This window comes from Grammomys surdaster, unplaced genomic scaffold, assembly GCF_004785775.1.
Source record: "Grammomys surdaster isolate TR1022 unplaced genomic scaffold, NIH_TR_1.0 125277, whole genome shotgun sequence".
NCBI lineage: Eukaryota > Metazoa > Chordata > Mammalia > Rodentia > Muridae > Grammomys > Grammomys surdaster.
The window spans coordinates 527,710-554,078 of record NW_021620157.1 but is presented as its reverse complement, the minus strand read 5'-3'; the positions used below and the strand labels follow the sequence as shown (position 1 = coordinate 554,078).

The following is a 26,369-nucleotide window of genomic DNA, read 5'->3' as shown; positions in this document are numbered from 1 at the left end:
TCAAGTAAACTTCATGGCATGGGGTGTTATGTAGTGATTTCTTCTGTCAACTCACTACCTTGAACTTGTAAACCAGATAATTACATACCTTGGCCTTCTCTTCTAGACGTTTAACCAAAGTAGAATTCAGGTATTGTCTGAGGTGATTATTCTCTTCATGTAGCCTAGCAAGTTCTTCCTCCTTCTGTAGTAGAGTATCCTGGAGCTGCAGGAAGCACACAAAGGTGAAGGGTGCTCCCCTGTATTGGTTTTGTAACCTAATAATAATGCACTGCTCCCCAACCTTCTTAAACTTGATTATTCTTGTTTGTTTTATGAACATAGTTTCAAAGAGCCCTAGTCCTCCGAGTCCTAAATTAAATCCACACTCCCTACCACCTGATTGTTCAGTTTTGTGCACCACATATTCCATTCATTACAAAATATTTAAAGAGATCAGATGACTCTCAAAACTATAACCACAGGGAATCAGGTGGGTATGGAGGAAAGTGAGCCACACAGAACTGTTTAAACATAGGAAGGATAGTTGGAAGGTTTGACTGGACTCCTTCCTCGCATGTTTATGAAATTAAAAACAAGAGATGTGACCTTGCTTGCCCTGGCATCAAACTGGTCTGCCTGTGTGTCCAATAAATAAGGCTTCTCCCCAGGAAGAGCCACAAACAAAACCTCCAGAAGGAGTGATCTTTGGAAAAGCTCTCGAAGATGAGCTATGTTTTTGTCAAAAACATCACTGTATTTCGTCTTTGTTCTTGGCAGCAGCCCAGAGAGTAGGACTGCAGAAATATTCCACAGATAATGAAAAAATTGGTGAATTGAGAGGTCATTAAAGCTTTGCTTAGAGCCACTACTTCTGTGAGTTTGTTTATCTCACCGTTATCTCTTAGGACACATAACACTGAGCCACTGTAATTTTAAAAAGAGAAACATTATAAAACTAAAGATCAGTATGAAAAGGGGGGAGACTCAGAAAAGAATGGACTTTATGGAATCAGACAGTCTCAATATTCCCAATACATATCCATACCTGCTTATTTCTGTAGAGCTGAGACGAGAGCTGAGCCTCTTCCCATGAACACGGGTCCAGAGCAGGAAAACTTAAGTCACAGGGTGATTCTGTATGAGATTACAAAACAAATGAATATATTTAGAACTGTGTGATAAAAACTCAACAAATGACTTCAAATGTTTAATAGATTTAGTTACTTCTCTTTCACACAGAAAAACAAAATTTTTAAAATTTCAGAAGGAAGTAAAAAATATTTACACACTGACTACACAAGTGGCTAAAGAGATGTCCTCTCAGGAGAGCTGAGCAGCTTCTGGAACAAATATGTATACTTTTGCTGGATAAGTGAATAGAGGCTATCTCTTCCATATCAGTACCTCATAGGAATACTTACTGAACTTGCTTTCCACTAGGCACAATACTGTGATTCCACTACTCCTTTCTAGTGTTTGTCATATTTTCTGATTTTTAGTATTTGACAATGTTATGTTAGGCTCTGTGATCAATTCCTCATTCTCAGTTATGACCTGGGTTGGACTTAAAATGTTATTGGTGAAACATTGAGTATTAAATCACCATGATGAGCAAGAAAATAAAAATAAAACTTGGGTTCACATTCTGAGACGGCACTCTACTTCTGATTTTGCTTATAGTAAAAAGACAAAACTGAACAGCATCCTCCATGGCATATGTGTTGGTTTTTGTTTCAGCACCTTGTCATAAAAACTTCAGTCTCCAAAATACCTTGGGGCAAAATGAATGCAAGGGTCTTTGATTTTGTAGTGCCAGAGAGTTTTACAGAAACCATACATTAATATAGAAACCATTATAATATGTGTAAGCTCCAGCCCAAGGTACTCTGTATAATTTCCATCAACATTAGACATCTTTCTAAAGTTGAGGAGTATATGTGAAAGGGAAATGTTTGTCTCCATGTACGGAATACTGTTCTCAGAATCTGTGCTACAAAATAAACATTGTTACTCATTCTTGATTTTCTCTCAAGATCACAAGGGAATCTAACAAAATTACAAAATAAACGCTCCACCTGATACCTTGACTCCAAAAATGTGCTGTTTATGAAACTTTGTTTTAGACCTAAAGTTACTCCATGACTTGGACATCTCTAAGAATTAAACAGTGTAGAAAATAACATGTTGTCTAACACACAAGAGGAAGGGTTTCATTTTTACTTGTTGATGAGTACAGAACAACCAGATACTTTTCTATAAAATGCAAGAGTTTGGGGGCTTACTTGAATTCCCTACAATATCTCTTTTTTGAGATTTTAAAAAAAAAGAAAGAGGTTTGGCCCTCTCATGGGGGCTGCAAAAAGTCCCATTCTCCCAGGGAATCAGAAGAGTAGAACTTACCTAGTACTTGTGGTGCTTGTTGGAGCTCAGTGTTGTCCAGGATACCAGCAGCCCAGTAAGAGACCCAAGTCTCCTTGGAAACGTCAACACCAGATTCTGACGTTGAAGTGGAATACGGGCAATTATAACTCTGGCCTCCTACAAAATACTGATCTTGGCAAGGCAGAATAGTATTCTGTGAAGTTCAGTATGGTGAGGGTGTGGGAGACGGCATGATGGCAGTTGGGAGAAGTTGGGAGAGAGTGGGAGAAACAGAGAAGTTATATGTGGTGAACCAAATGGACAATGAAGGTGATAACTACAGGACCAGATACATATTTGAATGATGTGGTTATAATTACTAAAAAAAAAAAAAGTAGGCTCTTTGAGTTACCCGTTTCTTTCCTAAGGCCTTTTCACAAAATAACTAGTACTGGGTAGAACAGGTTAGTAAACATCAGAAGAATATTTCCTACTGTAGTGCCCAGTTCAATTGATAAGCTACCCAGAAATTAAATAAAAAGAATTAAGTTTCATAATTCGAAAATATAAGAACTATTTGTTATTCTGTGGGAGATATCTTGATTATGTTTCCAATAGCCTTGGGCAGTAAAGATCACCGGCTACAATGTGTTAACTGAGCAGTTCTACATGACATCATATCAACTAACCTCCTAAACTGGGAATCTGAAGCCGGTATGTATGCGCCTTATACTGTAGGAAAACCAATTAAAGCTTATCTCCAACTAGCTTATAAATAAATGAGACTCAGACTATGGTTACTTTATTTGGCTTTGAAGAATACTGGGGGATAACCCCTAATCTACTTTTCTAACCACTGACCAAGCTTCCTCCCCAGGGGTGTACTGAAGACACTTGCTGTTTCTCCTGGCCACATGGTCATGGTTCATCTCTCCTCACCGTGGCTTCCTCCTCTCCTCCCGTTTGTTCTTTTTCTTTCTCCTCCTCAGCTCTCCTCTCTCCTCCTCTAGCCTCTCCAGTCCCAACCAGGTAACTCAAAACCCTCCAGTAATTGGCTATAGCCAATTTTATTTAACCAATAGTTTTAAATTAAGGAGCAAGTTTGTACAACACAAGCTTGTGATTTACTCATAGGGCTAGCCCTTCTGGTACAGAATTTAGCATTACAATACATAGCAATAAACCAAACCTCAACATTATGGTTGGATGATATATACATGAATTAATATACATATATATGTATATATGTTTTCAGAGGTGATTGCATACATTTTGTTCCTATCTCCAGTCCCTCGAGCCGAGCCTGACATCATTGCATGTAGATAGTCAAAGGCTGGAAATAAAGGTAGTAGGCTCTACTTCCCTCCATCATTAAAGCTCAGTACCCTTTCCAGATTGTCTTGCCACCAGTAGCTGCCTGGCATGCTTTCTCCGCTGTGTTCTGATTCAGTGAACACCTTCCTCCCCTGCCCAACTCATGCCGCAATCCTCAGATATGGTCTTTCCAAAAGTCCGTGCAGGGCAGGTAGGCTGCCTGCTAGCTTAAGTTGTCCAACAGCCCATTCTTAATTATGTGTCAATGTTTAATCAGGTAAAAGACATCTGTAGCAACATAGTACAGATTTGAGCAAACTCTTTTTAAACACTATAAGACTGTTGCTGCCTTGAAGGCTTTCTTCCATATAACATAAATAAAGAAACCAGAAGGGAAGACAGAAAGGAGGGAGAAGAAAGAGGAGGTTGGGGAGGGAGGAGGAAGAGGAGGAGGGAAGAGAGGAGGAAGAAGAAGAGGAAAAGGAGGAAGAGGAGGAAGAGGAGGAGGAGGAGGAGGAAGAAGAAGGAGGAGGAGGAGGAGGAGGAGGAGGAGGAGGAGGAGGAGGAGGAAAGAAAGGAAGGAAGGAAGGAAGGAAGGAAGGAAGGAAGGAAGGAAGGAAGGAAGGAAGGAAGGAAGAATAGATTTATTATCATTGAGTCACTAGATTAACACTTGGGCCCTGCTCCCAGTCAGTGAACTTTTGGAGTACAGCTTGGACAGCCGTTGCCTAAAGAATTTCAGCCAAAAGTTTATCAAGTGCTATTTTCTTTTTTTCTAAAAGTATGTTTGTAGACTCATTTCGTAGGTTATTATTGGAATCAGAGCTAAGCTATTATGCAATTGACACCCGAGAGGAAAACAAACCCCAAACACTCATAAGTAGTTTAAGTCTAAGTGTTTGCAAATACGTGCATCATCTGGAGAACAGGTGGAAAGGAGAGAAAGCTCGTGCAGGGTGAGGGCAAACGGGTGAGGTGGGGAGGCAAGTGTACATACAGAGAAAGGGAACAGAGAATAAAAAGGGGTGGGGGCAGCAGACTTTGCCTATTTTAATTGGAAATTACAAAGGCATCTCCTAGGAGGAGTATATTTTAAATGCAGTTTATTGTCTTCCAGGGCTCCCAGATCCTGGCAGCAGACCACTTAAGGCCAGCTCCTCACTTACCATCTTGCAGAAGAAAGCGCTGCAGAAACTAGGCCCACTCAGCTTTTTCTTAAAGCCAGACTTAACTTTAAATGGGAACTGCAGGGAGGAGCAAGGAGGTGAGTTCTAACCCGCTGGAGCTGCCAGTGTCGCGCAGGAGGCTCCTGGCTGGTGCTGCTCTCTGATTTAGTAGGAGGCTGTCAAACAGGTGACGTTCGTGCCTGGGGAGCCGCCCAGCCTAAGCCGCGGCCACTCGCGCTCCAGAGACACCCACACTTGGGGGACGTGAGACCTGTGCGTCGCCTTGCGGGTGCGGAGGCAGCATTCAAGGCAGCGCCTGGTCAAACCCTGTGTCTCTGCGAGCTGAGTCTAAGAGAGTGTACCTGGCGCAGTGGCAGCCGGCAATGGGGACTTGGCTGCCCTGCTCCCTCTGTGCCACGCGCCCAGCAGCCGGTAGGGCGGGGCTGGGCAGGGCGGCCAGCCAGCCCCCGGAGGCATCTGAAGGCCAAACCTTGGTCTCTGCGCAGCGCTAAAGAAGCGGGTCTAAGGGACCCTGGTGTGAGTGGCGCTCAGTGCATTCCCTGGTCACAGAATAACAAGTGATGGGAACGCAATAATAGCATAGCGGCGACTAGATTTTATTTTATTTGTTTTCATATTTAATGCAAGAATCCAGTTCTTGCAAGGTTTAAATGTGGGAGGAAAATGTATGAAATGTATAAAATCTAGAATGTACATTTTCTAAGACATGTACCATGGACAATGGCCTGCAGACAAGTACTCAATAAAATTTGTTCAATTCGTTGTTCAAACAATGAATTTATGTTCAGCTTTTCGCTGAGTTGGGCTAATGTACACCACAATTATATAAAATAAAAAAATAAGATTAAGAAAAATAATGTCTGTCAATACTTCATAGCATATTTTATTTCCCTATCTTTTATTTTCTCCTCACATGCATTTCTATAATGTTCAACTAGGGATGGCAGAGAAGCAATACCTCCCTTAGACAAACCCCAGTAGCCAGCTCTCACTCATGCTGACCATTTAAAGGATATAAAGCAGTAGACAAATAGTATCCAACTCCAGCAAGCCTGAGAATATACCCAGAAGCCTCTAAGCCTGGCAGAGACACCCGTACAACCCTGTCTATTGATGTTCAAGTCACAGAACACAAGGTGTGGAGAGTACCTATCAATAGATAAACACACGAAGAAAATGTATAGACAAGGGAGCCTTATTCAGCTATAAAGAATGACATTATGTATGCCCTTTGTAGAAAAAAATGGTAGTCTTGGATATCATAATGCTAAGTGAAATAAGCCAGAGTCAGAAGAACCAATAGCTTATATATTCTTTTGTATGAAGAGTCTCTAAAGTGCATGAATGTGCATATGAGTGTATGTTGCATGTGTGTGTGCAAAATAGGAAACATACTGTTTTATGGCTTGATAAGAGGAAAGAGACCAGTGGGTGGAAGGGACAAGAGAGGGTAATGGGTATAAATATGAGTAAAGTACATGATGAACATGCGTGACAATGCTATGAGGAAGCCTGCTATTTTGTACAACGAATAAATGCTAATAAACAGAAAAGCTGAACAGGTTGACAGTCAACATAGAAGCCATGTTCTACTATTCTCTCCATGTAAAAGGGAAGCCCTGGGGTAAGAAAATGAACACTGTTAGCACAACCGGTGAGTATCACACTTGGGCTTTGGACTTCAGGCTAAGGTAACCAATAAGCTTCATTCTACCTATTTCAAGAACACTGCATCCAATGCTCTCGCTCATTCACATAGGTGTATGTGTACTTGGCACACTTTCAATACAGATTTGAGTTTCTTTCAACTTCATAGGCTGAAGTTCTGGTGCTGGTGTTAACTATATTTAGAGAAAGGTTACTTCAAGAACACAGTTTAAATGTGTTCATAAGCATAGACCTTGTGTCTGGTGGGATTATCAGAAAGTAGATACACCAGGTACCTGGGATGGCACTCACACAAATGAAAGGTCATAGGAGGACAGAATGAAGAGTCGTTTGTCTGCGAGTCAAGAAGGGAAAGGTCAGGAAAAACAAAATGCCGAGCAGAAACCTTGATGTTGGACTTCCAACTTCTGAGACCAAGGCTAGGCCTACTACAACATGATTGCTAGGTAGCCATGGCAAACTAATATGTACATGACACAGGACATGAGAACCAGAGTTTGAGTCCTGCTTAAATATAGTTCATTAGAGAAAAATTGACATTTTTTCATTGTCCTCCTCCTCTGTCATGAATAGAATTTAGAGAAACTATGACATGACTAAGGGCTCAGGGACCCCAAGATCAAGAAAGGTAAATAGGAGGGAGTTGAGAACATGCCAGACTCAGAGGTGTTCTTTCTCCTGCTTTGATAATACTTATTTGTACATTTTAATGAACAGGATTAAGTGTGAAGCTTACTGCATGGGAAATTGATGAACTGGATCACTCAATGCCAGCCCATTCCAGTGTGTTCTAAGAGAAAGTGATTCCCACTCTGTTATAGCAATACAAAGGACAAAGCCCCAAATTCATTTAGATCTTGCGAATAAATGGTCTTGTTCAAGTCAAAGAGCTGTTCATGGGTTACTCCTGTAAACACCTAAGCTCTTTAACAAAACCTGGTTAGTTTTGTGATGAGCAGCAGAGGGAGGAGGGCTGGGTAGACTTGGGAAGCTGTCACAGATGAGAAATCTGAGAAGTGTAAGCCTTTGCAATGACACCAAGCAGGTAAATGAGCAAATATAGCTTGATAAGAAGAAAAGAAAGCACCATCAGCTTTGCATGAAAATGTATGTGGATTCCTATTCCTGATATTTTTTTAGATGAACTATGTGGGTTGCTATATCAAGGTCTCTAAATTCTAGTAACCCATTTGATGAATTAGAAGCAAAATGCTCTGCTGGGTCTGTTAAGTTTTATTAGGGCCATGTTGAATTTGTAAACTGAAAAACTTTTTTTGATGGCTAGATATAAGTTTTAAAATTCATGAATTTTTAGAACATAAATGCTTTAGATCAACTACTTTAGTGCTGTCGATGTGGGCAAGCACGTGGTGATATATAATCACAGAACACTGGAGAGCCAGTCACAACTGAGTGCGAATCAGATCATATGTTCTTAGTGAAACTATAACACGGTGGAGATGGGCATGGTGGTCTACACACTTAACCCTAGCACTTGGGAGGCAGAAGCAGGCAGATTTCTAAACTAGAGGTCAGTCTGGTCAACAAAGGAAATTTAGGATAATTAGAGCTATCACACAGAGAAACTCGGTCTCGAAAAACCGAAGGGAAAAAAGGAGCAGCAAAATAAAACCAAACCAAACCAAAAACCAAACTCCAGAAACCAAAACCCAGAAATTAAAAACCAAAACCAAAAATAAAAGCAGAAAACCTACAATGACAACACTCCAAATCCTTGAACTCTGGCGATGCCCGTTATTTTCTTAAGATGTATTGCTGAAGCATGAGCTTAATTACTTTTATTATTAAAGAACAACAAGGACAACAACAAACACTGAACAAAATAAGCAGTAATGTGACGTCTTTTGGTAGGTATATCTGTGTGTATGATATAAAAGCTCAGGGTTCTTTGTGATACATACCAACCCAGGCAAATTCTTTTCTTATGTAAGCAATGAGATCAGTTAAAAGCTGCCTTTGTATTGTGTTGGAAGAGGTGGTGTTGAAGAGGAGGCTAATAACAGTTCAGTTGATGAACCAGGGAAAATATAACAAAATGGGAGGTAATTTGACCTGCACAGGAACCAAGTCTGCAGACAGTGACAGGCAGAGTGTGATCAGACGGGGGGTAAGGGTATAAACAGACTGGCATATGGAATGGTCTTTCATTTCACCCCTGGAGGATGCTTTCTTCGATTTGCCCATTAGTGGATTCAGTAGCTAGCATATATAATAAAGAAGAATCAGTTTTCTGTGTAAACACAGCTCCTTCCCATAGCATAGACAGCTGAGTCTCCAAGTAATAAAAGGATCGTGTTTCTCCTTTCTCCTACAGGTAGAGTGTTGTTACATGTGGAAAAATTTCAGTGCAACAGTTTTGTATTGTAAGACTTACCATTTGCTATTCTTTAGTGTATCTGGAGAGGCAGTACACATTCAGCTTATGAGATAAAGTTTTAACTTTACTCATAGAAAAGCATTTGTGGGAATCAGTATTTTATTATGGACCTATTCCTCGCCACCTGGATGTCATTGGAGATTTGTCATGGTTATGGTATATATTACACAGTTTAAGGTGATAAAAATTGTTTCTACAGAAACAGGATGTGTGAAAAATAGTCAACATTTAATTCTGAGAACAGAAATAACACAATTGAGAAGAGCATAGTGCTTATTATCTAGGTCCAGAGTGAAATGTGTCAACATCAAAAAGAATGCTTCTGTGTGAACAATGTGTGTGTGTGCGTATGTGTGTCTGTGTGTGTGTGGTTATATCAGCCAGCATTTCTGTAATAGCTTTATATCCACAGTCATTTATTGACTCATAAATAGTTGCTGATAATTCAGTTATACTAGGTGTATTTTCCTAAGGCGAATGATATAGCATTGTCATATTGAAAAATCAGACGGCTAGCATTATAAGAGCATATTTTTCCAATATCATCTATATAGTGTGCATATGTGAGACTGTTTGCAAATGGACACAGGCCTGTATTCATTATTTAGGAAAACGTTTCTGCCCTTGGGAGCCTTGCTCTCTGCCTTCTGTCATAATTTAACATTTAAACGTAGGATTTGAATCTAGGCAGACTGAAGCAGCTTCACCTTGCTGTCAATAGATATGGGAGTTCCCACTTCCTTCAGGTTCCACCTGGGACCTGGGGCAATCAATACCTTACCTCTTTGCCACTTACTATGTGAGCCCTGGTGGGAACCTCTGCTCCGTGAAAAGCTATCTATGTAAAGTAAAATAGGAAAATGTCAATAGGACTATGAAAGAACATTAAAAACAATTGAAATTTACCTCACATTAACACAAAGATTGGAGGGGAAGCATTTTAACCCAAGCAAAGAGTTCTCTGGGCTAAGGGGAAGCTCTGGGATTCAGTAATTGACTATACTGTGAGGCCCCAGAATCCATGCCTAGCAGCAGTAACAAAATAAATAAACAAGTCAATAAATCAATACTGCTTTATTCCATACTTTACCTCAGTGCACTGAGAAATGATTAAAATAGTTATGATGATCAATGTATGTCAGTCAGGGATATGCTCATCTAACTTCGATATAAAATAAAATTCCGCCTCATGAAAATCAATATTTCACCAACTAGATTCCAGCGCCTACATTGTTCAAGACTTCCTGTCAGGGATGCTTGGCAGGCTAGATGACAGACAGCCAGTGCAACGTTAACAGCTTGGAAGAGGAATTGGCAGTGACTGCAGCATTTACATTTATTTAAAATACAGAAATCAGAAGCCTATTCCTATCACAACAACTGGACTCATTCCATCCAGCCTTACCTGAGAAAAATTTTAAAAATGTTAATTGTATCACAAAATGTATACAAAAACTGAAAAGAAACCCCTTATTTCTTAAAAACACATTAATTCAACATAGTTACAACCACATTAAAGAAATTCAAATTAGTCAAGTTTCAGTTTCTAATCAAATTTTATTTTCCATATGAGGCCCCCAACACATGTACAGCAGAGGACTGCTTCGTCTGGGTTCAGTCACAGAAGATACATCTAACCCTCAAGAGACTGGAGGTCCCGGTGAGTTTAGATGATGGTTGGGGGGTGGAGGGATGGGGACATCCACATGGAGACAGAGGAGTGGGGAGAATGTATGGAATATGGATGAGTTGGAGGGTGGACGGGGGGGTATAAAATCTGGTGTGTAAATAAATAAATAAAAGGGCAAAAAGAAAGAAAAGAAAACATAATGCCAATTTGTATCAATGGAAGCCTTTACTTAACTTTAAAACAGTCTAAGAGAATATATCAAGTGTTTACTTCTGTGACAGTAACATTACTGCACTCTAGAAAACACTTTAGTGAGAATACCAGCCTCTCTCCCCCCATCATCAGCTAAGAACAAATCCAAACTGTTTGTGACTTTGAATGGGCAGTGCAGAATCTCCCTCTCTCTCCCCCTCTCCCACCTCTCTTTTCCTCCCTCCCTCTCTCCTTTCTTCCCTCTCTCTCTCTCCTTTCTTTCCTTCATCTATTTCTCCTTTCTTCTTTCTGGCTTTGTTTGCATTTATGTATGTTTCTGTACACTTGTGTACATGTGTGTGTGCGTGAATGTGTGTGAATGTGTGTGTATGCGTGCACACGTGCATTCATGTACGTGTGTATGTTTATTCCCCTCAGTCTAGCTTTATTCTGGTGGTACTATGGACAGACATACAGATTTCAATGGCTTCATACCTGGGTAAGATTGCAGCAAGAGCAAGTCGTGGGATAATGGCACACACCTTTGATCCCAACACTGGGGAGGCAGAGGCAGGCAGGTGGATCTCTGTGAGTTTGAGGCCAGCCTGATCTACAGAGAGATTCAAGAACAGACAGGTTTACAAGGAGAAACCCAATCTTGAAAAGACACACACACACACACACACACACACACAGAGAGAGAGAGAGAGAGAGAGAGAGAGAGAACATTTTTTAGTACTTAAAATATTTTTTCATAAAATATATCTTGTGAAAACTTTCATTCTATGAATTCTCTAGTACTCATGAATATACATCTCGGTGTATATATGCTTACATATTTGTATTTATTTATTCCCGTGCATGTATCTGGAGCAATCCCTAAAGCACAAGCTTCAAAATGCTTGCAGATAAATAAAGACATTCAGATGTTAGATATGGGCTCTTATTCTGCATTACCAAATTCTCAGTAAAAGACAATAGTCAGTCTAGACATCTTTGATTGGTGATACGGGAGAAACGAAAGCACTATTTCTCCCCTTCACTGACATCAGTGTTAGTGTACCGGTGAATCTCTACTCCTGGGGAGAACTTAGAGAGAAACCTGTTCCCAAGGAGTGTCTTGTTGGCCCCATGTTACTGGCGATAATGTGAATGGATATATTTACCTACTTCAGACATGCGTACTAAGAAGCCCAGTCAGCTATACATATACATTTTACACCTGTTCCCTCACAGAACTCCTTTTCTCTTGAACTGAAACAGCAACTACTTATAGTAAAGGCAACATGTGTTTCTGCATCTATATTGGATATATGTGATAAAGGTGGTGTTTCAGCGAGTGTTGTCAGCACTAGGATATGTAATGAAACAGTTAAATGTTTCCTCAGAAATCAAATCACTAGGAGAAAAAAAATGTTCATTTGACATTTGGGCACATCAAATAAGTTTCAAGAACCATTCCCACAATTCCAGATGGAAAGGCAAAGGAAACCAACCAATAAAAATCTCCCAGCTAGTTTTGCTCACTTACCAATATAGTTGCTCACTTATCACATATCACATATCAATATAGTTGCTCACAACATCAAGCAGTTGCTCACTTATCAATATAAAGAAGACACATCGTCATTTTTTGTTAGGGTATTTATTGTGCATGGTGTGTTTGCACAAGCTTGACACTGGGGAGCTTCATTTCTCACTCTCGTGTATTGAGGCACTCTCTTGCTGTACCCAAGCTTGCTGTCTTGACAAGTCTATCTACCCAACTTGCTTGAATCATTTCTTATCTGCCTGCCTTGCACTGGGATTACCGGAAGGCCACTGACCAGCTTTATTGAGAATATTAAGGATCCAGACTTAGTCCACACGCTCACACAGCAAATGCATCATTCACAGAGTCATCTCCCTTGCCACTGATAACATTTAAAAACCTGGAATAATAAAGATGGTTTCAATAAATTAGACTGTCTACAGTGTGGATTGCTACTCCTGGGGAACAACACTGTGCTCATTATGTTAAAATGTGGGTAAGTATATTCTCATAACCATAAAGGTGATAATCTAGTAATATTTTAACTGTGCTTATTGCAAGCTCTTGCCCAGCCTTCTTGTTCATCAATAATGGGAAACAATGCACAGAAACTGCAATAGTTATGTAGTGTTTAGTGGGTACCCAGTTTAAATCTGAAGCCTGGAGACACTGTATTTTTTATTTTTATAATAATTTAGGGCTTTAAAATATGATGCTAATATCTTTCTTTGATAATTGTTAGCATCATAAGAAACATTTATCTAATATTCTGAATTAAATTACAGTTGGAATTCTCATACCATTTCATTTGATACAATATCAATAATATAGAAAGCATCATCTTCTGAAAGGAAAACATATAATAAGTTAACATGTATAAGTTAATAAAGGAATTCTATAATTATGGCAAAAGTATACAATGAACATGAACATATACAAAGGAAAATAAGTGGTTGCCTGTACGCAAAAATCTTAAACTTACCTCTTGAGATAAGAACCCAAAGGCATATAGAGTTTCCCTTAGGGTGGATGCTCTAGTTGACAGCCGCCAGCCTCAGCCTACAGCCGATAGTTAACCCTCAGCACATCCTTCCCATGATTTCAGAACTAGCCTTGTACCCTGACCCTAAGTGGCCTAGGTAATTTTTCCATGTCCATATAATTTAATGTCCACAAGCACATGTGTATATAGTGAATGTTCATACAAAATATAAGACTATCTTAACAGTACTTCACAAAAATGAGGGTATTATAAATATTTGTTTATATATTTTTCAGTAATATCTTTCAGGAGTCGAGTAAACTGAAACAATTTTAATGCATTCTTTCAGATTTGTTATAACCCAATAAATTTCTTTTTTCCAATGTCATAAAAAGTTCATTAGTAGAACTAAAGTCAAAGACTAACATAAAATTTGAAATTCTTTCTCAAATTTTCTTTCTGTGGTCATCATCTCAATAAATATCATCCATATTTAAAAATAAAAAGGAGAAAAAAAGAATTAGCCTGGAGTTTTGTAAAGGAGTGTGTTTAGTTCATATTTTCTACTGATAAAATTCAATTGAAGAGATTATATAATTTGCCCCAAGCCATCCATTTGTTTTCCAAAATCCATGGTAGGAATCATATATCAAAACATGGATTCTGTTCATGAATTTCCCTTTGACTCTACCTTCTTATGCTTGTGAATTTTACTTTATTTCTCTTGTCCTTGATTACATCATCATATCAAGCGCGGCTTTTCGACGCTCTCCTGATTTATTTGTCTTTTGTGTTTTTCCTCAGTGGTAAGCAAAACTTACAATCGAGTTATCATATAATAACATATAATATACATAGTGGGTGTTATGACGATAACTGGGTTCCTCTTCATGAAATGATTACTTTACTCAAGGATCAAATGAAACACATGCAAAGTTCTTACTGAAATTTTATACCCATGTATCAATGTATTAATAAGCAGTTTTCCTTTCTGTTCTCATCTACTAAAGCTTTTTTTATTAATCACTTTATTCATTTACACTTTAAATGATATCATCCTTCTTATACAGGGATCTGTGACTGTGTATCTCTTCACAAATGCACATTTATAAGGACAGGAACCTACTTCATCCTCCAGACCATTCTCACTACCCCGAAGTCTACCTGTGATCATAAGTATTGCATCTCCTCTGTTGCTGTTTTACATTCCATTTGCTTTTAGATTTTATTGCTTTCTTTTTATTCTGATTCTTGTAAATTTCACACAGATATATTTTTTCAAATGAAGTTAAAGAGCATAAATCTTTTTGGAAGATTATAATTCACTCAACATTATAATTGGGGAGAGTGTTAACTATCTGGCATTGTACTTTAGGTTTGAGTTTATAATTTTTTATTATTTTATCAGTTTAGTAAAATTATAATCATTTTTATATCCATGAAAATAAAACTTTCTAATATCCTAAAATCAAACAATTTGCCTATATTTTTGCAGTTAAACATTAGTTATAATTCAAAAGCATAAACACAATTGTCATTCTTTTTGATATTATTACAATCATAGTATTTAAATGTACAATATACTTTAAAACAGCAAATTATAAACTATTAATACTTTAAGTTGTAATTAACATAGTAGCAATTAATATATTAAAAATGAATACAAATGTATCACATTAAAAGTCTGACAAAATTACATCAATGGATAGTGTGTACAGTACAACAGAAAAATGCACCCCTTTAAAAATTAGTGTTATTTTTCTTCTTTCAGCATTAAAAAAAAGTTGAATGGGGAGTATGGAATTTTTTTATGTGAGTTTTCATCGCTCAGTTTCCCCCATTAACCAATATGCCATAATAGGAATACATGTGTTAAAATTTCAAGACAAAATTAGAGCATTATGATAACTGAGCCCATGGTTCAGATTTAGGTGCACTCTTTGTGAGTTCCTTGCTGGGATTTGGACTGATGTGTAATGGCACATGTTCACAGGGAAACTGTCGACAGCATTAACTCCACCACCATAAACCATCCTTCATCCCTTCATCTTCCTTGTTCCCCTCACTTTCTATTTCATTTTAAACATTTATGAATCCTGTTTTTCCTTTTTATTATATTTTTTGCCTTTTTGACAAAATTAGCATTCATCATCTTGTTAACTTGACATGTAGAATACAGTCTGTTATTTATTTATTTTGTCTTTAGTGTTCAAACTTAAGACATATCTCTAAAATAATATTAATATTATTTAGTACGTTTTATGTACTTGTCGATTATTGATAATAAACAATCTGTTATCTGTAGATTATACCTAATAGTCTAGAATTATTTATAATATCTCATTCAATCTTCACATCCCCACATGACAGGACAAATAATTAATCACAGAAGAAACACGTTTTTGTGCAAATTGTGCAGATAATTGGAAATGGAGCTGACATTTTTTGGAATGAACTAGATTCAATTTGGGCAAAATTTGGGATATTTTTGTATACTGAGTCTTGGTGGGATAATTTAGAAAGTTTACTTGTAGATTATTATTCTGAACAATATTTTTTCATGTCATAGGTTCAAATGAGATTCTGTTGCTCACAGGACAAATCAAATTAAGATTACAGTGAATATCAAGAAATGTCCAGAGCACACAGAGTGAAGTGGCATTTCCAAGAAATGGTTTGTTGATAGAAATATCTGTATATTAAAAAATATTTACCCCCTCTTCCACTTGGAATTCATATCAAAATCACTCTGAAATTAAAATGTAAGTTAAATCAAAGTATGTTTTTCATAACACTAACTTGTAATAAAATTTGTCAAAAATTAATTAAGCTGAATCTATAAATAACACTTAACCTTATGAAAGAATTTTATTTATCCATTAAAAAATAATATGTAAAAGAGAAAATTTGACTATAAATTACAAAAAATGGTGAGTGTGGAGGCAGGTAAGGGAAATAAAAGATTATTTAATTAAATTAGCATCTCAAGGAATTACTAAAAATATGCAAATAATTTAAGCTAGACATATCTTACATGGTCCTGTGATGATAAGAAAGGAAAGCTGTGTGATTTGACAGTAAGCTTGAGCTGCCGAGAATATTGAAACGGCTACCTGAAATTAGGAGCATAATTAAACGTGCAGATTTCTACATCTGTAAAGATTTTACAATGATTGTTTATTTATGATCAATTCTGAGCCCAACATTCTAATATCTTAAAACGCATTTGTCAATTATCATTTCCCTTAAGTGCCGTTTTATTTCATACTTCTTTACATTTGACAAACGTATATTCTTTTATTTTTTTAGATTTTAATATACATCATTTCTCCCTTCCTTTTCTCTCTCCAAAGCCCTTCCATATAACTCTCCTTGCTCTCTTTTGAATTCATGGCCTCTTTTTTTTTTTTTTTAAATCATTACACTTACATACATACACATACACACTTATTCTTAATTGCATAAATATGTCCTAAAAAGTTGCTTGTACATATGTTTTCATGGCTGACTGTTTGGTACAGGATAATCTTACATAAATAACTACAGGTAATTAAAGAATACTGAGTGCATTATATTCTTTACAACAAAGCAGGTCTCATACTAAGACAACTTGAAGCCTACTGCCCTCTATGGGATGTTGGCTGATTTACAGCATTTCAATTTTTCATTTTCCTCCCTCTTCTATTCCCTCTCTCTTTTCACATTCTGTTCCCTCCCTTCTACCTTTGTTCTTAAAGACCTAGTAACAGATTGAAGAAGGAAGTTACATGAGAAAACATATGTGTACTCAGTGGAATTTAACAGACTGCATATGCCGACCAAAGTAAAGCCTGAAGTTTGCACGCATGCACACAGACACTGTTTTGGATAAACTTTGTTCTATAAATCATAGACTGATATGTAGGTCATAAAGTTTTGAGAACATAAACAAAATGAAAGAACAGTAATGGCAGGTGATTTGATGCCCAGTGTTCAAAGGAGAGATAATTTAATGACAGAGATGAGGAATTAAAGAGACCACTGTGTTTTTTGTCTTAGGAACACAGACTCTCTATGCAGAGCTCACTGACTCTTTATCTCTCTCTTTCACAGATTATTTTTAATTTACATATGATTACGCAATCCCTTCAGCCCATCCTTGTACGCTTCTTCTCAAATTCATGGCCTCTGACTTCTTCTATATTGCTGTTACATATATATTCAATATAAAGATGTAGAGACAATCTTCTTAGTCTCTACAATGTTGCTTGTATGTAAATGAGTTTCCACAGAAAGCTTGGTGTTGGATAACCAATTGAGCAGGGGTCTTGTTTGGACAAGACTATATGTTCTCCCGGAATTCCTTAGTGGCTTGTAGAGTTGGAGCCTTGTGAGATTACCACCTTCTGTGTTATCATTGCTGTTTGTGGCATCCTTATTCAGGTCTTGTTTATAGCTCTTTCTTTAACAAATGGTCATGATTTCTAGGCTGATGATATCACTTCACAGATATACTGGCTCGGTTAGGTTCCTTGTTATATAATTTCTGCTTGCTCCTTTCTAGGTCTTCCTGGATGATGCCAAATTCTGTCTTCTGCTCCTTCCTCTTCTTTTTCTTTTTTCCTTCACTTTTCCTCCAGCGTTTCCTCAAGTCTGGTACCTGTTTTTTATAGTATCCAAGGTTTCAACATGACATTTATCCCATTTCTACTCATAACTTAGATTTACTATATATACTAAATATACCAAAGAACACAGACTTTCATCTATGTGTTTAGTTGATGAAGGCAGAATCGAGGGAGAATTATAAATTTGAAGAAAGCTTTGCCTTAAACCAAAGCTGTCTCCTGTTAGAAGCAAGCATATGTGCTACTAAGTTCTCCTGTACCTTGATTTCTTTATCTCTAAAGAAACTTTATTCCCAAATGTTTTGTGTTAGTTTTGAAGAATAAAATAAATACCATATGTAAAGATTCCTATGCACATTTACTAGGCCTTAATGCATTATGTTAAAAGTAATTAAATATTTAAGGACAAGTCAAATTTAATTATCTTACATTAAAACTATTAAAAGTCTATTAATTATTTTGTAATAGCAAAACAACATTTTCACTTATACTATCTTGCCTTTGTAATCTCATTACAATGTTTTGATATTGGGCAATATAATTTTTTAAGTAGTTCAAAGGACATTTTCTTCATATTAATTATTGTACTATATTTAATTTGTTTAGCTTTTTCAAAATCAGAGTTTTAGGCTCTCTGCTTCTCTCTGATCCAGAGATCACCACTGCATCTTCTTGTGCAGTGCCAGCCTCGTCCCATAGACAAAATGGTGAAGGTCGGTATGAATAGATTTGACCGTATTGGGCACCTGATTACCATGGCTGCCTTCTCCTCTGCATCTGGCAAAGTGAAGATTGTTGCCATCAATAACCCCTTCATTGACCTCAACTAAATGGTCTACGTGTTCCAGTATGGCTTTACCCGTGGTAAATTCAATGGCACAGTCAAGGCTGAGAATGGGAAGCTTGTCATCAACGGGAAGTCCATCACCATCTTCCAGGAGTGAGATCCTGCTAACATCAAATGGGGTGATGCTGGTGCTGAGTATGTCGTGGAGTCCACTGGTGTCTTCACCACCATGGACAAGGCTGGGGCCCACTTGAAGGGTGGGGCCAAAAGGGTCATCATCTCCACCCCTTCTGCTGATGCCCCCATGTTTGTGATGAATGTGAACCATATGACAACTCACTCAAGATTGTCAGCAATGCATCCTGCACCACCAAATGGTTAGCCCCCCCCTGGCCAAGGTCATTCATGACAACTTTGGCATCATGGAAGGACTCATTACCACGGTTCATTCCATCACTGCCACTCAGAAGACTGTGGATGCCCCTCTAGAAAGCTGTGGCGTGATGGCCATGGGGCTGCCCAGAACATCATTCCTGCATCCACTGGTGCTGCCAAGGCTGTGGGCAAGGTCATCCCAGAGCAGAACAAGAAGCTCATTGGCATGACCTTCTGTGTTCCTATCCCCAATGTATCCGTTGTGGATTTGACATGCCACCTGGAGAAACCCGCCAAGTATGATGACATCAAGAAGGTGGTGAGGCAGGTATCTGAGGGCCCACTGAAGGGCATCCTGGGCTATACTGAGGACCAGGTTGTTTCCTGCGACTTCAACAGAAATTCCCACTCTTCTACCTTTGATGCTGGGGCTGGCAATGCTCTCAATAACAATTTTGTAAAGCTTATTTCCTGGTACGACAATGAATGTGGCTACAGCAAGAGGGTTGTGAACCTCATGGCCTACATGGCCTCCAAGGAGTAAGAAACCCTGGACCACCAACCCCAGCAAAGACACAGAGAGCAAGAGAGAGGCCCTCAGTTGCTGAGGAGTCCCTGTCCCCAACACTGAGCATCTCCCTCACAATTTTCCTCCCAGACCCCCATCACAACAGGAGGGGCCTAGGGAGCCATCCCTACTCTCTTAAATACCATCAATAAACATTCGCAGTACACCCCCCAAACAATATCAGAGTTTTCTTTTTTTTTCTCTCTCTCTCTCTGAAGTTCTTACTGTTTTTATCTCATAAATTGGACTTTTTTCCTACATTGGTCTTCAGAGGCCCCAAAACAACACAGGCAATTGTCACTGCCATTGGTTGCTAAACAGAAATACAAGGTGAGTATAATAGTGAAGTGCAGTACGACATATTTATATAGAATTAGTATAGCCTAATAGAAATGTGTCAAAGAGGAAAGCGTACTGATAGTCCAAATTGTCTGCAAGGAACCTATCACTGTAATACTAAGATGCATAACTAGAATGAGATTCAAGATGCTAATAAGATACATGATGCATGAAGTCATATGTAAATAACACAAAACATGCAGAGCTTGCTTAGAAAAGCTATGATATAAACGAGTCAGATATAAGATTTCTATGCTTTACATAGTAGCATGATTGAGCTGCTTGTCGTTCTCCCTGCTCTGGCCTACTTCATTCCTTGGAAGTGAATTTTTTCTCAATGAATTTTCTTATATTGTTTACAAACAATCCACTATCTTCAGTAGTATCTGTGTATCAACTTTATGTTGCCTGAAACAGAGGTTAAGATTCATCTTTATCAACAAACAGATTCAAATTGTTCCAACACAGTTTTTGAAAATAATCTGTAGCCTACTGCCATATCACCATGCATATTAGTTATGTGGTTGGATTCTGCATAAGGTTTTTTGGGGGGTGTTTTATTCCATTCTCTTTCTGTTTGTATTCTATAGTATCACATTGTCATGATCATTGTCCCCTGGGTAGTTTCATTTTAAATTTATTAATTTCACTGTCAATTTTTGCCAAAACATTCTAAGGTTTGCTTGAGAACAAAATTAAAATTATGTACTGTGTTTTCAAAAAAAGAAAAAGAAAAGAGTGTGTGAAAACTGGGTCTCATAATCATGGGCATAGTGTATCCAAGTGAAGAGTTATTAGTGAAGCAGGTCACCATGGAGACTGTCCTAGTAATTTCATACCACTATGACCCAAATATCGATTGACCATGCAATGGAAGAAAGCTTTATTTATTATCACAGCTTCAGGGAATTCAGCTCATGGACGCTTGTCCAGAGCTTGGACAGAACATCATTGTTAAAGATATTATGATAGGAAAGGGCTGTTCAACACAATGATAGAAACAAAGATAACAGTAAGACAGGAAGGAGCCAGAGAGACAATGCCAACAGGACTTGACCTCAGTGACTTACTTGTATCTAGGTAGAACTCTAACCCTAAAGTTTCCCCAGAATTCGCCAAAATATTGCCACCAGGTTAGCCTAAACTTTAAGAAAGTAGTCCTAGGAGATGTTTCATATTTAAACCAGAATCTAGGAGGTTGAGGATGTCACACCTAGACATATAAGTTATATGGCTTTAATAAGTTATATGACAAGGTATGGAAGGAGGTTTGAAATGACATAATTTAGGAGAAAGCTGAAGAGTTTACTTGATAAGTTTAAATTTCTCTGTAAAGTAGAAGATAATGCATACATTCATAGACAGAGGTAGCTTTGTGAACAGCTAGGAAGGTCAAAAACTGGCACAAAGGGACAAAAAAAGGGAAGTGACTGTCATTGCAAAACAATAAGCCACAGATATATGGAACTAAGTTTTACGATGCTGAGGCAGACAAGACGAGTATTTGGAAGGACTTATGTTGGAGGGTTTTTTTTTTTCAGAAGAGTGAGATCCCAACTCAGAATATGTCAGGACAGGTTGATATCCATGGGAGGCCCAACCTTCTCTGAGGAGAAGAGGCTGAGAGGTGGGTGGTGGGGGAGGGGATGTGAGAGGGAGGGACTGAGAGGAAAGGACAGAGGGGGAAGCTGGGATCTGGATGTAAAATAAATACATAACTTAATATTTTTTTTCTCTCCCAAAGTCATCCTCAGTGAGCTGTTGCAACCTTCAAACACTAGAGGGGGCTTACTGAAGTTCTCATCCCTGAAGGGAAAACAAAGAACAACCCCATTAACAGGATTAAACATTGTTGATAAGAAAATGAAGTTCCGTTTTGCATTTTTAAAGAGCCTATAAATAAAGTGAATGTTGCCACCACTGTAGCAGCATGTTTATTGTGTATGACCTTGCAGTATGATGCTCAGTTAATTTGCTTTAAACTTACGCATGGCTGCACACACTTGTGATCCCTGTACTAGAGAAATAGAGACAAGGATATTGTCAGTTCAGTGATAACCTCAGCTACAGAGTACGTTTAAGGGCAGTCTGGGTTACATGAGACATGATTCAAAACAACAAGCAAATAAACAACACAAAAAGAGAGAGACTAATAAATCATTCTCCTCTAAAAACTGATCAGATCTAGAACATTCTACCTCCTACATTTAGATTTGTGAATGAAAGGCAATTTTAGGAAATAAAACTCAGAATATATGCAAATATGAGAATAAGATTAAGTGTGGTTTTAGGTCTTGGAATTTTATTCAACTGATGACTTGAAACCCACTGACAGATGAACAACTTGGCTGGCTCATGACTTGATGTTTCAAATAGTGTTGTAATAAAGACAGATATCCAGATATCTCTATTATGAAGGAAAAGCATGTTATATTGCTGGGCATGATGGGAGTATGAAGTAAGAAGGGAACAGTAATATCATTTATAGATATATAAATATCATACTCATTATATAAATTAGCTTAGAAATCCTTAAAAATTTTATGTTAGAACTATCATTATAATCCAGTAGAATCCAATGTAACTTTCAACGTGCTCATTTGACCTTTGAGCTATATCTCTAGACTTCAGTTTTAAAATATACAATATATAAACAATAAAAACAATAAATTTAGTTTACTCTGAATTTTGCTGCTTGTGAAATATATGCATATAAAAGTAAAAGTATAGGTAAATCGGCACACGCGTGTGTGTGTGTGTGTGTGTGAGAGAGAGAGAGAGAGAGAGACAGAGACAGAGACAGAGAGAAAGAGACAGAGAGAGACAGAGACAGAGAGACAGAGAGACAGAGAGAGAGAATTTGGGTGTCTTTTTTATAACCTCCAATATAGGGCTCTTCTGGCAATACATAATGAAGGCATAGGCACATCAAGGAGACTTGAGATTCAATTCTACTGAATCTTGAGTGGGAAGATTTATAGCACAAGTACCAAGACCATTTATTCAACTAGATACATATGATATTTCAATACACCTTCTATTGTAACATGGATGGAGCAGAGAGAATGAAGTAGATCCAGGTCATTAGAGTGGGCGCTATTGACAGTGTGGTTAGTGTGCTTTCCCTAAAAAGGTGTCCCTCCAGCAAAGCTAAAATTGAAACAAAAATAAACAAACAAACAAACTAACACCTCTGGCCCTCTCAATCTTATCAATGTAAAATGTATAACTCATACCATTTCCTGCAAAATCAAAATCCCTATTTGAATTATTATTCATAATTCTAATGGGGACTCAATGAGTTTAGATTTTAACATCTATAACACACTATCAACATGATGTTCAACCATTCGATTTCCTTGTTAATGCTATTGAGGTCAACTGGTCAATTTGTACATTCTTCAAATACTCTACTTTCTTGAATTGATATCCTGGATCGAGTCACCTGATCATTGGTATAAAGTCCTATAACATCTTGTTTTTACTTTACAGCTTTACTGGATTCCAAGATTAGAATTTACTCTATAGTAAATTACTGGATTTTAAGACAAATTTAGAAATCAACAATATGAATTAAAACAGGTTCACATTTCATGTTTAAATGGCTAAACAATAAACGTATTGAAAAAGAAAAGTTACAATGTATATTATAAAGATTCTTATTCCTTCAGACTACAGAGATTTGTGTGTCAACATTCTTTCCTCAAATAGATTGTAGCATCTCTGTACATTAGCCTTGTTCTTCCCCTTAGGCATTGCCTTGATTATATCCAGTGCCCCTGTGCCTTGATGAATTTGAAATGCATGTAGTTAGCCTACCTTCTCCCTTCATTTCAAAACAGCATCACTGTTTTAATGCATCCTCCTGGATATATCACAGGCAACACAGTTGTACTGTATTCACAGTACTCTTAGAGCATTTTGCTCTTCCCTTCAGCAAGGAGCTAGACTATCATTTGTACTGCACAAATATTAACCCTGAAGGTCACACTTTACCTTCTACAACCCATCAGTCATAAAGTCTTCATCCCAAATCTACTCCCTAGCCTCCAGTTTCCATGGTCACCCGATCATTGGTTTAAAGACTTATAACATCTTATCTTTACTTTAAAGCTTTACTGGACTCAAAGATTAGTATCTAATCTATAGTAAACTAAATTCTTAACAAAAAATTTAGAAATCATTTTTAAGCTTCATGTTTAAATGGCTAGACAATAAATTCATTGAAAAACAAAAGTTACAATGGATTTTATACTATATTTAGAACTATAGAAAAGGATAAACTTTTTGTCAAAAATTTTTAGGAATAAATATATTAAAAGTGGCTTATAGATTTAAAAATACTGAGAAGGGGTGGAGCTGTTGTTCCTTGGTAGGGCTCTTGATTAATATGCAATCATTCTCACTTCCTGCCAAACAAACAAAATCCTCACAAAACCCTGGAAACCAAAAACCAAAAATCGACCTTATTATTTAATCTACAAAGCTAGGAGAAAAATGTCAGAAGTAGGAAAATAAAAAGAAAAAAAAATGATGACCGAATAGGAGTCATTGTAATAAAGAACTGAAAAATACTGAGCTCATCAGAAAATGTCTTTAATTCGTTTTTAATAAATCTATTCAATAGGCATCCATGTAATTATCTGGCAATGAGAAGAAAGAATGTTAAACTGTCTGAGATACTCAAATAACTATGAAATTACAGTTACTTTAGTAAAAAAATTTTAAGGAACCATGAATTTATTAACATAAATGATGTTGGACATTGTTAATATTCTAGAAATATTGGTGTTTAATATATCAGTTATGGAGCTAGAGAGATGGCTCAGCTATTGGAAGCATTCCTTGTGCTTATAGAGCACCCAACTTCAATTCCCATAGCTAATGCTAAGCACCTCCCAACTCCTGTGACTCCAGTTGCAAGGCACTTGAAGCTCTCCTTTGGCCTCCATGGCACACATATGCAGTGCTCACACTCACACACTGCCATACGTGCAGAGAGACGTGGAAACGTAATTACAAATAATAATACACCGTGCTCATGTGCTTTCATTAATGAGTGTTTAATTCTATTTACAAAAACTCAATAATCTTATTTCATTGACATTAATGGTAAAGAAAGATAGCCTCACATACGAAGTATTTGACTGAGCTAATGCAACACTCAGGTCAAATCTGATTGAGAAATGCCTTAGAAATCCCAGGGTGGGGTGGTACCCAAGGGGGAATCCCCTTTCTCTGAGAAGGAGGGGAAGGGGCAGTGGAGGGAGGGGTTTGTAAGGGTAGGACTGGGAGGACTGAGGGGGAGCTGTGAAGGGCATGTAAAGTGAATAAAAAATAAATTATTAAAAAAAAAGAACTGTCTTAGAAAGGAAGACACATTACTCAAGCTTCCTTGTAATGATAGCAGCAAAGATCCGAAATCAGGAGAACCTTGCCTTTGTCTGTGTGATGTCACTCCATCTTTACCACCCGTGGTTTAGAAAAAGATTTGAAGGATACCAGTGCTCTCTGACATGCAGTCATTTCCTTCATACTTGCTCTGTAAGCTTCACAAAATGTTTGTTACCTTTTCTGACTACAGAATTGACTTGCAGAGCCGCTATCAGAACGTTTTTCAAATATCCCTGTTCTCAGGCTTGACCTCCCTCTGCAGTCTGCTTACACTGGGTGCTAAACATTAGGACCCAGACGCACTGCCTTCAGTGCACCACCCTCTTTGCACCGATGGCTCCCAATGGAGAGCTGCCTCACCTGAGCATCAGACATCTCGTCCTGTCAACCCTTCTGCTTCGCTGTGCATTCTCCCTAATCCATTCTAATTAGACAGCAAACTCGGCACGTTCTGCGTACCAACAACCGGCTTCTAATATACTCGTGTTCACGCTTTTTCTGACACTCACAGTTTATTAACACATGCTGCTTTGGCATTATTAACTTCTCTCTCCTTCTTCTGCCAGAAAGAGCCTTCTGAGTCAGGCCTTAGCATTTCTTGTTTCTGCCTCTTTCTAACCGGTCTTACAGGCACCACGTTGGCCACGAGCCCATCACTAACCTGGAACATGGCATCTTCCATCGCCTCTCGTTGCCCAATCCACACTTCTCATCGCTGCTCAGTTTTTGTCAAGCATCCTGCTCATCTGCTAGCTCACACGACCGCCTTCTTCAGTGAGTCACTTTTCCTGACTGCAAAAACGCTACAAGATTTTAAGAGTTCTCAAAATCAGTTCCCCGTGTCTAATCAATGTAATTTCCCATGTCTAATCTGCACCTCTTTATGTTCCTGGTTATAACACACACAATAAACGAAATCTCACTGTACATTAATCACACTCAAAGTGAATGTAAAGACCTCCCACTATGACCTTGCAAATAACTCTTTTGCTATGGAAACAAGATTATAGTTTGAGTCAATTAAATTTTCTTTTATTAAAACACATCAAAAATA

At 37.9% G+C, this 26,369-nt stretch overlaps 1 protein-coding gene across 1 annotated transcript in view; it reads right to left on the bottom strand.

Moving 5' to 3' along the window:
* The window catches only part of Gmnc (geminin coiled-coil domain containing), a 29,585-nt gene extending 3,588 nt beyond the window's left edge, over positions 1-25,997 (bottom strand). The window contains exons 1-4 of the mRNA XM_028785580.1: positions 25,944-25,997; positions 2,383-2,557; positions 1,028-1,116; positions 89-205 (exon numbers count right to left, since the gene is read on the bottom strand). Of these exons, the coding sequence (XP_028641413.1) occupies positions 89-205; positions 1,028-1,116; positions 2,383-2,557; positions 25,944-25,997 (435 nt within the window). The remainder of the gene's footprint in view (positions 1-88; positions 206-1,027; positions 1,117-2,382; positions 2,558-25,943) is intronic.
* Between the last annotated feature and the right edge of the window lie 372 nt (positions 25,998-26,369).